This window comes from Mustelus asterias, unplaced genomic scaffold (assembly GCF_964213995.1).
Source record: "Mustelus asterias unplaced genomic scaffold, sMusAst1.hap1.1 HAP1_SCAFFOLD_312, whole genome shotgun sequence".
Classification (NCBI taxonomy): Eukaryota; Metazoa; Chordata; class Chondrichthyes; order Carcharhiniformes; family Triakidae; genus Mustelus; species Mustelus asterias.
Window position 1 is genome coordinate 94,596 of NW_027590276.1, and position 12,570 is coordinate 107,165.

The 12,570-nt window shown below is 44.7% G+C and overlaps 1 protein-coding gene across 2 annotated transcripts in view; it reads right to left on the reverse strand.

The window, feature by feature from the left end:
* mapk8ip1b (mitogen-activated protein kinase 8 interacting protein 1b) overlaps window positions 1–12,570 on the reverse strand; it is a 186,428-nt gene that overhangs the window by 54,991 nt on the left and 118,867 nt on the right. For both annotated transcript variants that reach the window (XM_078204367.1, XM_078204368.1), the window contains 2 exons: window positions 10,955–11,182; window positions 1,486–1,567 (listed from right to left, as the gene is read on the reverse strand). In XM_078204367.1, the coding sequence (XP_078060493.1) occupies window positions 1,486–1,567; window positions 10,955–11,182 (310 nt within the window). The remainder of the gene's footprint in view (window positions 1–1,485; window positions 1,568–10,954; window positions 11,183–12,570) is intronic.

The following is a 12,570-nucleotide window of genomic DNA, read 5'->3' on the forward strand; positions in this document are numbered from 1 at the left end:
ACATAGAAACATAGGAGATAGGAAGGAGGAGGCCATTTGGCCCTTCGAGCCTGCTCCGCCATTCATCACGATCATGGCTGATCGTCCAACTCAATAGCCTAATCCTGCTTCCTCCCCATAACCTTTGATCCCATTCGCCCCAAATCAGTTGTCGTCCCCGTTCCTAGTGGGAATGTGCAGTGAGGGAAGAGCACTGATTGTCAAGTAGAACAATTACAAGGAGTTTAGCAATCCACCAAACCTGTTGCCCAGACTGAAGACAAATACCTAAGGGGTAGATTATCACCTTCACTGCCTGGCTGGTACACTGGGGGGACAGATCATCTGCTCATTAGAGAACCTACCCGGTTTTTATTCCACTGAAGGAACAACTTGCATTTATTATAGATCACTATTTAATGAAGCGAAATGTCTGAGGCACTTCACAGGATTGTACAGGCTAAATTGACACCAAGCCAAAGGAGGAGATATTAGGACAGGTGACCAAATACATGGGCAAGAGATGGGTTTTAAGGAGGGTCTTAAATGTAGTAATTACAGCGATATGAAGAGATAATATCCTGCCTCCCCAGTCCCACATTCCCATTTTGATGCAGTGGGATTATCAAAGGTCAGGCAACCATGTTCTCTCATTGGCAAGACAGCAAGAGAGAGGCAGCTCTCCAAAGGGCAGAAATTCAATGGTGAACCTTCTTCTTTGATTGGCCTTCTGCATTTAACACTATAGTACCTGACTCCCGACAACATGATAGACAAAATTAGACTCCACTATTCTCACCAAGTCCTGCTCATCTCTGTGCTCACTGCCTGGCATTGGCTCCCAGTGCACTAGTTGTCAGCCTAGCTTCAGGAGATTGCTGTCGTGAGTCATCAGCAAAGCAGACATGATTGTTAAAGTTAGAAGATAAATGGACAATACACATTTCAGATTTAAAATTCTCACCCTTGTCTTCAGACCCCTCCAAGTCCTCATTCCCTCCCTATCTCTGCAACGTCCTCCAGATCTCCGATTCCTCTGCGCTCCTTCAGTTCTGGCCTTTTTTGCACATATCCACTCCTTCATCCCATTACTGCCAGCCATGCCTTCAGCTGCTGGGATCCCAAACTCTGGGATTCCCACCCTAAACCTCTCCATCTCCCTTTTCTCCTTTAAGACTCTTTAAACCTAGCTCTTTGACCAAGCATTTGGTTACCTCCCCTAATATCTCCTGATCTGGCTAAGAGTTTACCTCAAAACATCTCAATGAAGCACCTTAAGGCGTTTTACTTTATTAAAGGCGCTACATAAATGCAAGCACCTGTTTCCTTTTTCAAATGGTTACACAACAGTCATTTTGTTTTAAAAGAAGTCACTACATAAAACACACACACTGGAGTTCACTAAACAACTTTGATGGATTAAGAACCAAATAGGTAAAGTTTACTCTTACAGATGCAGCTCCAATATGGACATGCCAACAGGGCATGCCATGTAGGCATACGTACCAGTTTTCAGTGGTGACGATGATCGGGAGACTTTTTCCTGCCAGCTGAACTTTTTGCCGAATGAGTTGTTGTTCAGTGTATCCTGCAATCAGAAGACAAAGGCGTCATGAGCAGATGGTGACAGCCTTGTGGAGCTGGGGCAGCAGAAGGTGCTGACACACAATGGGCCAAGCGACATCTTATCAACAAGTTGCCAGGCGACATAAAATAACAAAGATTATTTCACTAAAAAACCCTTGCTTACGAATGACCTGAAGCCACAAGGAATGGGGGTGAGAATCATGACACGAACTAAAACAAAACATCAAAAGAAACTTAACTAAATAAACCAAAATATTATAAGTAAATAACTTAACATAAATAATTTAACTAAATAAACCAACAATTGGACAGCATGGTGGCACAGTGGTTAGCATTGCGACCTCACAGCACCAGGGACCCGGGTTCAATTCCCGCTTGGGTCACTGTGTGTGTGGAGTTTGTACGTTCTCCCCCTGTCTGCGTGGGTTGCCTCTGGGTGCTCGGGTTTCCTCCCACAGTCCGAAAGACATGCTGGTTAGGTGCATTGACCATGCTAAATTCGTCCTCAGTGTACCCGAACAGGCGCCGGAGTGTGGCAACTAGGGGATTTTCACAGTGACTTCATTGTAGTGTTAATGTAAGCCTACTCGTGACACTAATAAATAAACTTAGGCTCGGCTGCATGTTAGACACCTATCCTGATCTCTGGTGACATTGCCTTCAATCTGAAGAGAGTTTAAACAGGTGGTTCACCCAGTTCTACACGACTGCTGAAGGTCAAAAATGACCTTTGCTAACTTTGACCTTCGACAGCTGCAGTTTAGTGAATAAAAAACATGAAATAATCAGCCTGATTATCTCTTATCCACATATACTGGGGTTGGCCTTGATTTTGCATGAGAGAGATGATGGTGAGTTAGCAACCCATTTTATATTCTTCCCCAGTTTTATTCTATAGAACTGCATAAACAGGCCATTCGGCCCAACTGCTTATGTTTCACAGGTGCCTTCTCCCACCTTGCTCTATCGCACCCCATCAGCGTATCCATCTATCCTTTCCTTCCTTTATCTCGGTTCTTTTTGATTTTGATTATTTGCCTCAAACATTCCATGTGGGAGCAAGTTCCACATTTGAATCACTCTCTGGATAAAGGAGTTCTTCCTGAATCCCCTGTGGATTTATTGCCATCATATGTTTATGCCCCACCCCTCCGCCGGTTTTGAACTCCCCCAGAAATGGAAAATCTTTCTCTAAGGTATAAGATAGATTTTCGCTCTGTAGCATTGTCAGACTGCCCCTCCGCCCCCCCCCTCCCTTCCCCCCCCTCCCTCCACCCCCCCTCCACCCTCCCCCCACCGTCCCCCCCTCCTCCCTCCACCCCCCTCCCTCCACCCTCCCCACCTCCTCCCTCCACCCCCCCCCCCCCCTTCCCCCCCACCCCCTGCGTCTCATCAGCTATTAGTGCATTCCGGTTGGTCTCCCGCATTCTACTCTCCATACAAAATTTAAAACCTTGCTGCCCACATCTTAACTGACACCAAGTCCCATTTTGCTTTGAGCTGGTGTTCGCTGACCTACATTGGCTCCTGATCAAACAATGACTTGGTTTAAAAATCTCACTCTTGTTTTCAAGAGTTCATCCCTTCCTACCTCTGTAACCAGCTCCAGCCCCACAACCACCCAAGATATCTGTACTCATCAAGTTCTGGCCTCTTCAGCATTCTCTTGGTGGCCATGCATGCTTTCAGCTGCCAAGGCCTTAAATCTCTCCATCTCCCTAACTCCTCTTTTTCCTTCAAGATGCTCCTTAAAACCTACCCCGCTAAACCAACCCCTTTGACCATCTTGCCTAACATCACCTTACTACATGGCTCTGTGTCTGTAATGATTCACACTACAAACTTCAGCAGGAGTACAAAGGGTATTAATTAACAAGGAAAAACTGAATAGAGGCTGGCAGCCCCCTGGCTGCACCAGTTCCTACATGTCTTCAGACTGTCTTCTGCCTAAGAGAGAGCTCCATCCTCTGGAGTGATTACCCACTCTCAGTCCCAATTGGTCCCACAACCCAAGTGACCCTCTTCTGCTGTGTTGTCCTAAATCATAGAAATCATAGAAACCCTACAGTGCAGAAGGAGGCCATTCGGCCCATCGAGTCTGCACCGACCACAATCCCACCCAGGCCCTACCCCCACATATTTACCCGCTAATCCCGCTAACCTACGAATCTCAGGACTCTCAGGGGCAATTTTTAACCTGGCCAATCAACCTAACCCGCACATCTTTGGACTGTGGGAGGAAACCGGAGCACCCGGAGGAAATCCACGCAGACACGAGGAGAATGTACAAACTCCACACAGACAGTGACCTGAGCCGGGAATCGAACCCAGGACCCTGGAGCTGTGAAGCAGCAGTGCTAACCACTGTGCTACCATGCCGCCCCTGTGACTGTAAAAGGGACAATCACCACAAAGTCTAGTTTTTATTTATCACGCTCTGATGAAACGCCATGGAGCATTTTATTACATTAAAAGCACTATTAGTTGTCAACATTGTCCAACCATCCAAACACTTTCATAATCTTGACTGTAATTTAGTTGGCTTCTTGTCTAAGACTGGATGTAAAATTATTTTTGCAACAACCGCTGACTTGACACTTATTATTTTTGTTGATAAAGAAAGAAGTACAATTCTGTTGCTGAACATTAATCAACTAGAATATTTGCTACAGGATTCAGATCTTACTAATAATGTGAAACCTTCCTTGCCAAATCCATTGCCTGCCCCAGGAGAAATGGTTCTGAGCAATGACTGCTGAAAATCATATTCTTGTGACATAAAACCAAGAGCAGGCACTTCATTTAGCCGAAAGGAAATGTTGGTCTTTACAGGGCTCCTAATCAGCTAAGTGACCGGATAGTTAAATGGGGATATTTTAAAATTTCTCTCCTCTTTGGGATCAGTATATTAGACACAATCTTTCTGTCTGAAAAACATCTCAACCTTGAAATTGTTAGACAGCAGCAATTTCTTTCTCTTTCAACCACATTTCAACTCAATCCACATTTGGTGGGCTTGTACCTATTTGCCCTCTCCCAACTCAGCAAGGCCTATCGCTTTAAGAAAATGATCGCCTCATCTAATACCATCGACAAGAAAAAATATAACTGGGGCATTGAATGTAAGAGCAGGGAGGTTATGATGGAGCTGTATAAAAAGCTGGTTAGACCACAGCGGGAGTACTGTGTGCAATTCTGGTCACCACACAGTATAGGAAGTGATTGCACTAGAGAAGGTGCAAAGGAGATTCATAGAATCCCTATAGTGCAGAAGGGGGCCATTCGGCCCAACAAGTCTGCACCGACTCTCCAAGAGAGCATCTTTTCCAGGCCCATCCTCATCTCTAACCCCATGCAAATATCCCGCTAAGGGGCAATTTAGCATGGCCAATCCATCTAACTTGCACATCTTGGGACTCTGGGATGAAACCAGAACACCCGGAGGAAACCCACGCAGACATAGGGAGAATGTGCAAACTCCACACAAGGCCGGAATCGAACCCTGGTCCCTGATGCTGTGAGGCAGGTGTGCTAACCACTGTGCTGCTATAAAAGAGACTGGATAGGCTGGGGTTATTTTCCTTCGAGCAGAGAAGGTTGTGGAGGGACCTGATTGAAGTGTTTAAAATATGAGGGGCACAGATTGTAAGGTGGATAGGAAGGAACCTTTCCTCTTAGCAGAGGGATCAATAACCAGGGGGCATAGATTTAAGTTAAGGGGCAGGAGATTTATGGGAGATGTGAGATCAAACCTTTTCACCCAGAGGGTGATGGGAATCTGGAACTCACTGCCTGAAAGGGGGGAGGCAGGAACCCTCACAACAGTTAAGTATTTCAGTATATAACTTGAAATGCCATAACATACAAGGCTAAGGGCCAAGTGCTGGAAAACGCGATTCGAATAGATAGGTGCTTGATGGCCGGCATGGACATGATGGGTCGAAGGGCCTCTCTCTGTGCTGTAAAACTCTATGACTCTAGCTCTGCAATGATTGGGTGCACTGGCAACTCTTTGCCACTTCAGACCAGATAATCAAGTTCTGCAATTTTCTGACTGGAAGAAAAGTCATTGCTTCAGAATTAAAATTGTTGCATTCTGTATTGGCTTGTCCACAATGTGCTCATTATCTGTCGTACTCTCACACCCAAGGTACCAACACCCTGGCATCATCTTGCCATTTAATATCCATCAACTTGGCACTCTATGTTTCCTTTGGCTCCAATGTCCTTGTAGTTCTGAAAGCTACACATCTCTTGGGTGTACTGGCTGTAGAACTGTCTGCCGACAAGGTACTGACAACAATTAAGATTTTTGATAATACTGAGCAGCTTTTACAGGCTGTGTGTTTGCCCGCACCCAGGGCAGAACTCCTGCGCTCCTGACACGTGACCCCTTTTGTACCAGATCATCCCAGCATCCACATGATCACCCGGCCAACCTCATTGCACCTGCTTTAGTTGAGCATACCAGTTCTCTGGCTGTGGTATTTTTCTTGTTGACTTTTATACTCGAAAATACATGCTGAAGTGAGGTATTTGTAATAACTCAGGCAGCAATTCCTTACCTAGCACAATGACCACTTCAAAAAATACTTCATTGGCTGTTAATTGCCATGGGATGTCCAGAGGTTATGAAAGGAACTATTGTTTCTTTTTATCTCTTATGGTGTCAAATGTTTACAGCATTACATCCCCAAGATATAAGGAAAGTTAAATGTTCAGATAATCAAAGCATGAGGTCTAGGGGTACATGTTCATAGCTCCTTGAAAGTGGAGTCACAGGTGGACAGAGTGGTGAAGAAGGCATTCGGCATGCTTGGTTTCATTGGTCAGAACATTGAATACAGGAGTTGGAACGTCTTGTTGAAGTTGTACAAGACATTGGTAAGGCCACACTTGGAATACTGTGTTCAATTCTGGTCACCTTATTATAGAAAGGATATTATTAAACTAGGAAGAGTGCAGAAAAGATTTACTAGGATGCTACCGGGACTTGATGGTTTGGGTTATAAGGAGAGGCTGGATAGACTGGAACTTTTTTCTCTGGAGCGTAGATGGCTGAGGGGTGACCTTATAGAGATCTATAAAATAATGAGGGGCACAGATCAGCTAGATAGTCAATATCTTTTCCCAAAGGTAGGGGAGTCTAAAACTAGAGAGCATAGGTTTACGGTGAGAGGGGAGAGATACGAAAGTGTCCAGAGGGACAATTGTTTCAGTGTCTGGAACAAGCTGCCAGAGGTAGTAGTAAAGGCGGGTACAATTTTGTCTTTTAAAAAGCATTTAGACAGTTACATGGGTAAAATGGATATCGAGGGATATGGGCCAAATGAAGTCAATTGGGATTAGCTTAGGGGTTTTAAAAAAAAGGGTGGCATAGACAAGTTGAGCTGAAGGGCCTGTTTCCATGCTGTAAACCTCTATGACATGATGTGGCTTCCATCAAGATTGACCTTAAGAGTTCAAATGGCTAACATTTCCCTCCTTTCAGCTAAAAAATTACATTGGAATCACAGAAAATTACAGGGACATCCATGAGTCTTTGTGACATCAAATAACAATGATTCTCTTCTCGCTGTGGAGAATCATTGTTATTTGATGTCACAGAGACTCAACTTTGCAGAGTTAAACAGGTGATAGCAAGGTGGCGGCAGGTTTGATACTATGGGGCGATCTCACCAAACAAATTCTGAGTCCCGAACGAGTGTGAAAACGGGAGAATTTCAGATCCGATTTTCTCAGCGAGGCCACAAGTCCAATCTTATGCCACTCTGTGCAAAAATTAAAGCACAATCTGTTTCCCGCCAGTAGGGGAGGGGGCAGGTCCTCAGCTCGCCAGAAATCCTGCAGCTCACAGTAGAAGGTGAAATTGCATATGCGCAGTTCTCTCTGTTCTGTGCACCCCCTCCCCCCCCCCCCCCCCCCCCCCAACAACCGTGCCAGGCTTGCAGTGCCAGGGTGCCTAGTGGGCAGTGTCAGGCTAACACTGCCCAAGCAGCACTGCCCCTCCCCCCCCCCCCCCCCGCCCCTGACCTCCTGGGGGCCTCAATGGCCTTCGGTCCTACCAGCAAGGCCATCACAACAGGTCTCCATTGATGGGGACCATAGGTGATCCTCGCCGGTGAGAATCTTCACCGGCAACGTTGCTAAGGTAAGTGAGCTCCTGGACTTCACTAATAATATTTAAATCAACATTTAAATGGATTTAAATGTTGAGATCAGCCTTGTGTCCTTCCTAGGTGCGAGGCTAATCTCGCCGAAATCCGGGCCCAGTAAGATCTCGAGAGGTGAGAATTCAGGCACGAAGAACCTGATGTTACAGTTACCGACAGGGTGAAGAGAAAGATCAGCTTAATGTGTGACAGGAAAGTCGGATGGTATTATTAGGAAGTTTAAAAGAGTTAAAATACAGTTTTAAGTGCACAGAAGAGAGTTAAACATTGAATTTGAGGGTATGCTGGGATCAGCTCTCCCTGGGCACAGGGAGACAGGAATAGAAGGATATGCTGATAGAGTGAGATGATATAGGGTGAGAGAAGACTCATGTGGGGCATAAACATTGGCATGAAGCAGCTGGGCTGAACGGTGTTTCTGTGTTGTTAAATTCTATGCTTAACTGATTAGAGTTAGTGAGGCCAACAGCATGGGTTCCTGCACACCACTATTGACATGGCCTTATTGGCTACCACAAGGCCAATTTGTTCATGTCATCTTCCATTACTTCAGGCATCTTGCTTCTGATTTGTTAATTAAAGCACGACAAACAAAAGTCAATTTTGCTCCCATTTCAATTTTCATCCACATATTTTGCAATGTGCTCAAAATAATTACAACTTTACTCTTCGGTTAGTTTTACCTCAAAGAGCTCAGATAGCCAGCAAAAAAATTAATTAATATTGTGAACTGTACCTAATTCTGGAAGGATTCAGGTTCAGAAGATGACTCTGAATAAAAATCCTAAATGTTACTTAACCAGAGCACTAAATATTGCCACAGAGGTATTCAGTAAGGAGGAAAAATAGAACATAGAACAGTACAGCACAGGAACAGGCCCTTCAGCCCACAATGTTGCATCACAATGACGCTAAATTAAACTAATCCTTTCTGCCTGCCCTTGGTCCATATCCCTCTATTCCTTGCATATTCATATATTTATCTAAAAAACCCTCAAACGCCCCTATCCCATCTGCCTGCACCACCACCCCTGGCAGCGTGTTCCAGATGCCTACCACTCTCCTTGTAAAAAAAACTTGCCCCTCGCATCTCCTTTAACTTTCCCCCTCTCATCTTAAGTGCATGCCCCCTAGAATTAGACACTTCAACTCTGGGGAAAAGATTCTGACTGTCAACAAAATGCAAATAACAATCTCACAAATATTTTGAACATACTGCATAAATTCCCACTTCAAATAGATGAGACATTATTTTTCCTTTGATATTCTAGAGTGCTGTTCCCACTGGGAGAAAGGTGGTGATTTATTGACTTATGTAACTGGTAAATTAGGACAATGAGTTTATTTATTTCCCTTTCTGAAGGGGGTAAGGGAAGTGCTCTTCTCCAGAAACCAGTCAATCGCTCGAGAATATCGGAGACATCTTCCCATTCCATTCAGAGGAGACTGCATCTCTTTCCTCCCTGTCTGATCCACCAAAATAGTTTATTTCTCATTTTTGCCTTGAAGTATGCCACGGTGGATCAGTTTCTGTGGTAATATATTGATTAAAAAATGAAACCTTCTTTGAAAACAGTCATCAATTTGTATGTGGATCGAAAGCCTGCTGTTATTCTGCACATATTAGGCCAGGTCAGCACAGAGTGACGGCAGTGGGGATGGATTAATCACTGAAGGCGTGACATTTGCGTTTGAGTGGGAGACTGGGAGGCAATCATTTCTCTGAGTCAAAAGGTGGTAAGTTCCAGTCCCACTCCAGAAACTTCAGCACAAAAGTCTAGACTGCCGCTCCCAGTGCTACACTGAGGGAGTGCCACACAGTCAGATCGGATGAGACAATTAACTGAGGTCACATCTGCCCTTTCAGGTTGCTACAAAAGATCCCACTCTCCATATTTCAAAGAAAAATTCTCCTGACACCCTGGTCAATAAGGGCGGCATGGTGGCACAGTGGTTAGCACTGCTGCCTCACAGTGTCAGGGACCTGGGTTCGATTCCCGGCGTGGGTCACTGTCTGTGCGGAGTCTGCACGTTCTCCCTGTATCTGCATGGGTTTCCTCCGGGTGTTTCAGTTTTCTCCCACAGTCCAAAAGACCTGCTGGTTAGGTGCATTGACCATGCTAAATTCTCCCTCAGTGTACCAAAACAGGTGCTGGAGTGTGGCAACCAGGGGATTTTCACAGTAACTTCATTGCAGTTTTAATGTAAGCCTACTTGTGACATTAATAAATTAACTTAAAATACTTATCCCCCAATCAATATCACTGGAGTAGATGATCTGGTCTCTATTACAAAGAGAACAAAGAAAAATACAGCACAGGAACAGACCCTTCAGCTCTCCAAGCCTATGCCGATCTTGATGCCTGAACTTAACCAAAAAGAAACTTTCTGCCCTTACTCGGTCCATATCCCTCTATTCCCTCCCTATTCATGTATCCATCCAGATGCCTCTTAAATGTTGCTGTTTGTGGGAGCTTGCTGTGCACAAAATGGCAATGATATTTCCCACAATTAATACACTTAAATAAGTACTTCAATTGTTGTCTAGTGCCTTGCGGCGTCCCGAAGTTGAGCAAGGCACTATATAAATGCAACGCTTTCATTTTCACTTTATAGTTTTCAGACAGTTATGAGGCATTAATTTGCAGCTAACAAGCATTCTTATAAATGCTTTTAATGCAAAGACAATTGATATTACTCAATTTGATCAGGAATGGATTCCTGCATTGTCACAATTTTCAGCATTGACTGCAGATTCAATTGCCAATATATTACTGGAATCCATCTGTGCACAGATTACAAGGCCAACGTATTATACGCTTTGACCTGATAATCAAGTCTGCATTTCATTGATGCAACTGTCTACTGGTACAGTAATCTGAACAGACACTCGCTGCTGAAGGCAATCCTTGCAATCTCCTACAGGATTAACTAACCGGGGCAAGCAATGATGAGCGTGGAAGCACGGATGTTTGATTCCCACTGCTAATGAGCATAAACAAGGTAAAGTTCAAGATCCACCTTTATTGCAATTCAGCTGGGCAAAAGAGGGCGACAAGGAAAACAAGTAATCTTCTGTCTGTTACGTACAGTCCAAGAAAAATTAAGATTATACAGTGGGGGGGTGGAATCAGTTTCAGAGGTCATTTTAATATGCGAGCTCTCCTCAGCAGATCAGCGAGGGAACACCGCCCGCCTTCATCCGTCCGTCTTACCTGAGTCCGAGGAACTTGTGGGAAGAGATTCAGGGTGGTGGGCCGCTTGGGTTTGTAAGACGCCATGCTGACAGGCTTTGTTTCCTTCAGAGGACCGTTGTCCTCCTCTTCCTCCTCGATGTCGTCGACGGCATCAATCAGGTCCAGCTGCAGCATCTCTGCCTGGATTGTGCAGACATCATTTCCGCTTGTCGTTGCAGCATTATTGGTCTCCAGGGTCACACGGGACTGAGGAGAGAAGGAGATTGGACAGTAAGGTGTAGCTGATTTATATGAAGGTAGATGCTATATATATACTATATATAAAAAATTATATATATGAATAATCTATATATCATAAATATAAATAATAATTTATGTAAAATTATATAAATATACATAAATATATATAGGCAATAGATAAGATGATTGTAAATCGGTGCATGATAGGCTTAAAATCTTTCTGCTCTCCTGCTGTCTGAACAAGCAGAAAAATGCTCCAGGTTAACATCAGTGCAAATCACAGCCCTCATCATCAAAAAAACAATAATTTTCACACAGAAGCACACTTCCTTTCAATCCGAAACAAACGCACCAACAGCATCAGGGCGACACGGTGGTACAGTGGTTAGCACTGCTGCCTCACAGCGCCAGGGACCCAGGTTCGATTCCGGTCACTGTCTGTGTGGAGTTTGCACATTCTCCCTGTGTCTGCGTGGGTTTTCTCCGGGTGCTCCGGTTTCCTCCCACAATCCAAAAATGTGCGGGTTAGGTGGATTGGCCGTGCTGAATTGCCCCGTAGTGTCAGGAGCATTAGCCAGGGTAAGTGCATGGGCTTGTGGGGATAGGGCCTGGGTGGGATTGTGGTCGGTGCAGACTCGATGGGCCGAATGGCCTCCTTTCTGCACCGTATTGATTCTATGAATCATTGAATCATCTGACGATGTAATGCACAAAAGGAGCCCATTCAGGCCATCATGCCACTGTTACCTCTTTGAATGAGCTGTCCAATTAATTGTATTCTGCTGACCTTTGTCCTGCTAATTTTCGCCCCCCCCTTCAAGTATTCAGCACACACATCACAGTGTTATCCTGCTCATCAACACGTTAGATGTGACCATTATTTCATTAACCACGTGTCAAATGTCAGAAGCCACTGATATACAAATCCTGCAGAAAATCCACATCAGATCCAGAAATGTACTGTCCAAAACACCAAGACAATTCCCAAATTCCCAGGGTCACACGCAACAAAAATAAAATCAGATCTTTCTCACAACTGGAAGAGCATTTATATAGCTTCTTTAGGTAGTAAAATGTCACACAAGGATGCTCAGTTTGGGTTCCGCCAGGGTCATTCAGTTCCTGACCTCATTACAGCCTTGGTTCAAACATGTACAAAGGAGCTGAACTCCAGAGGTGGGGTGAGAGTGACTGCCCCTAACATCAAGGCAGCATTTGACTGAGTGTTGCATCAAGGAGCCCTAGCAAATCTTGATAGGAATCAAGGAGAAAACACTCTGCTGGTTGGAGTCATACCTGGCACAAAGGAAGATCCTATGGTGGTTGAAGGCCAATCATCTCAGCTCCAGAACATCACTGAAGAAATTCTTTAGGGTAGTGTCCTCGGCCCAACC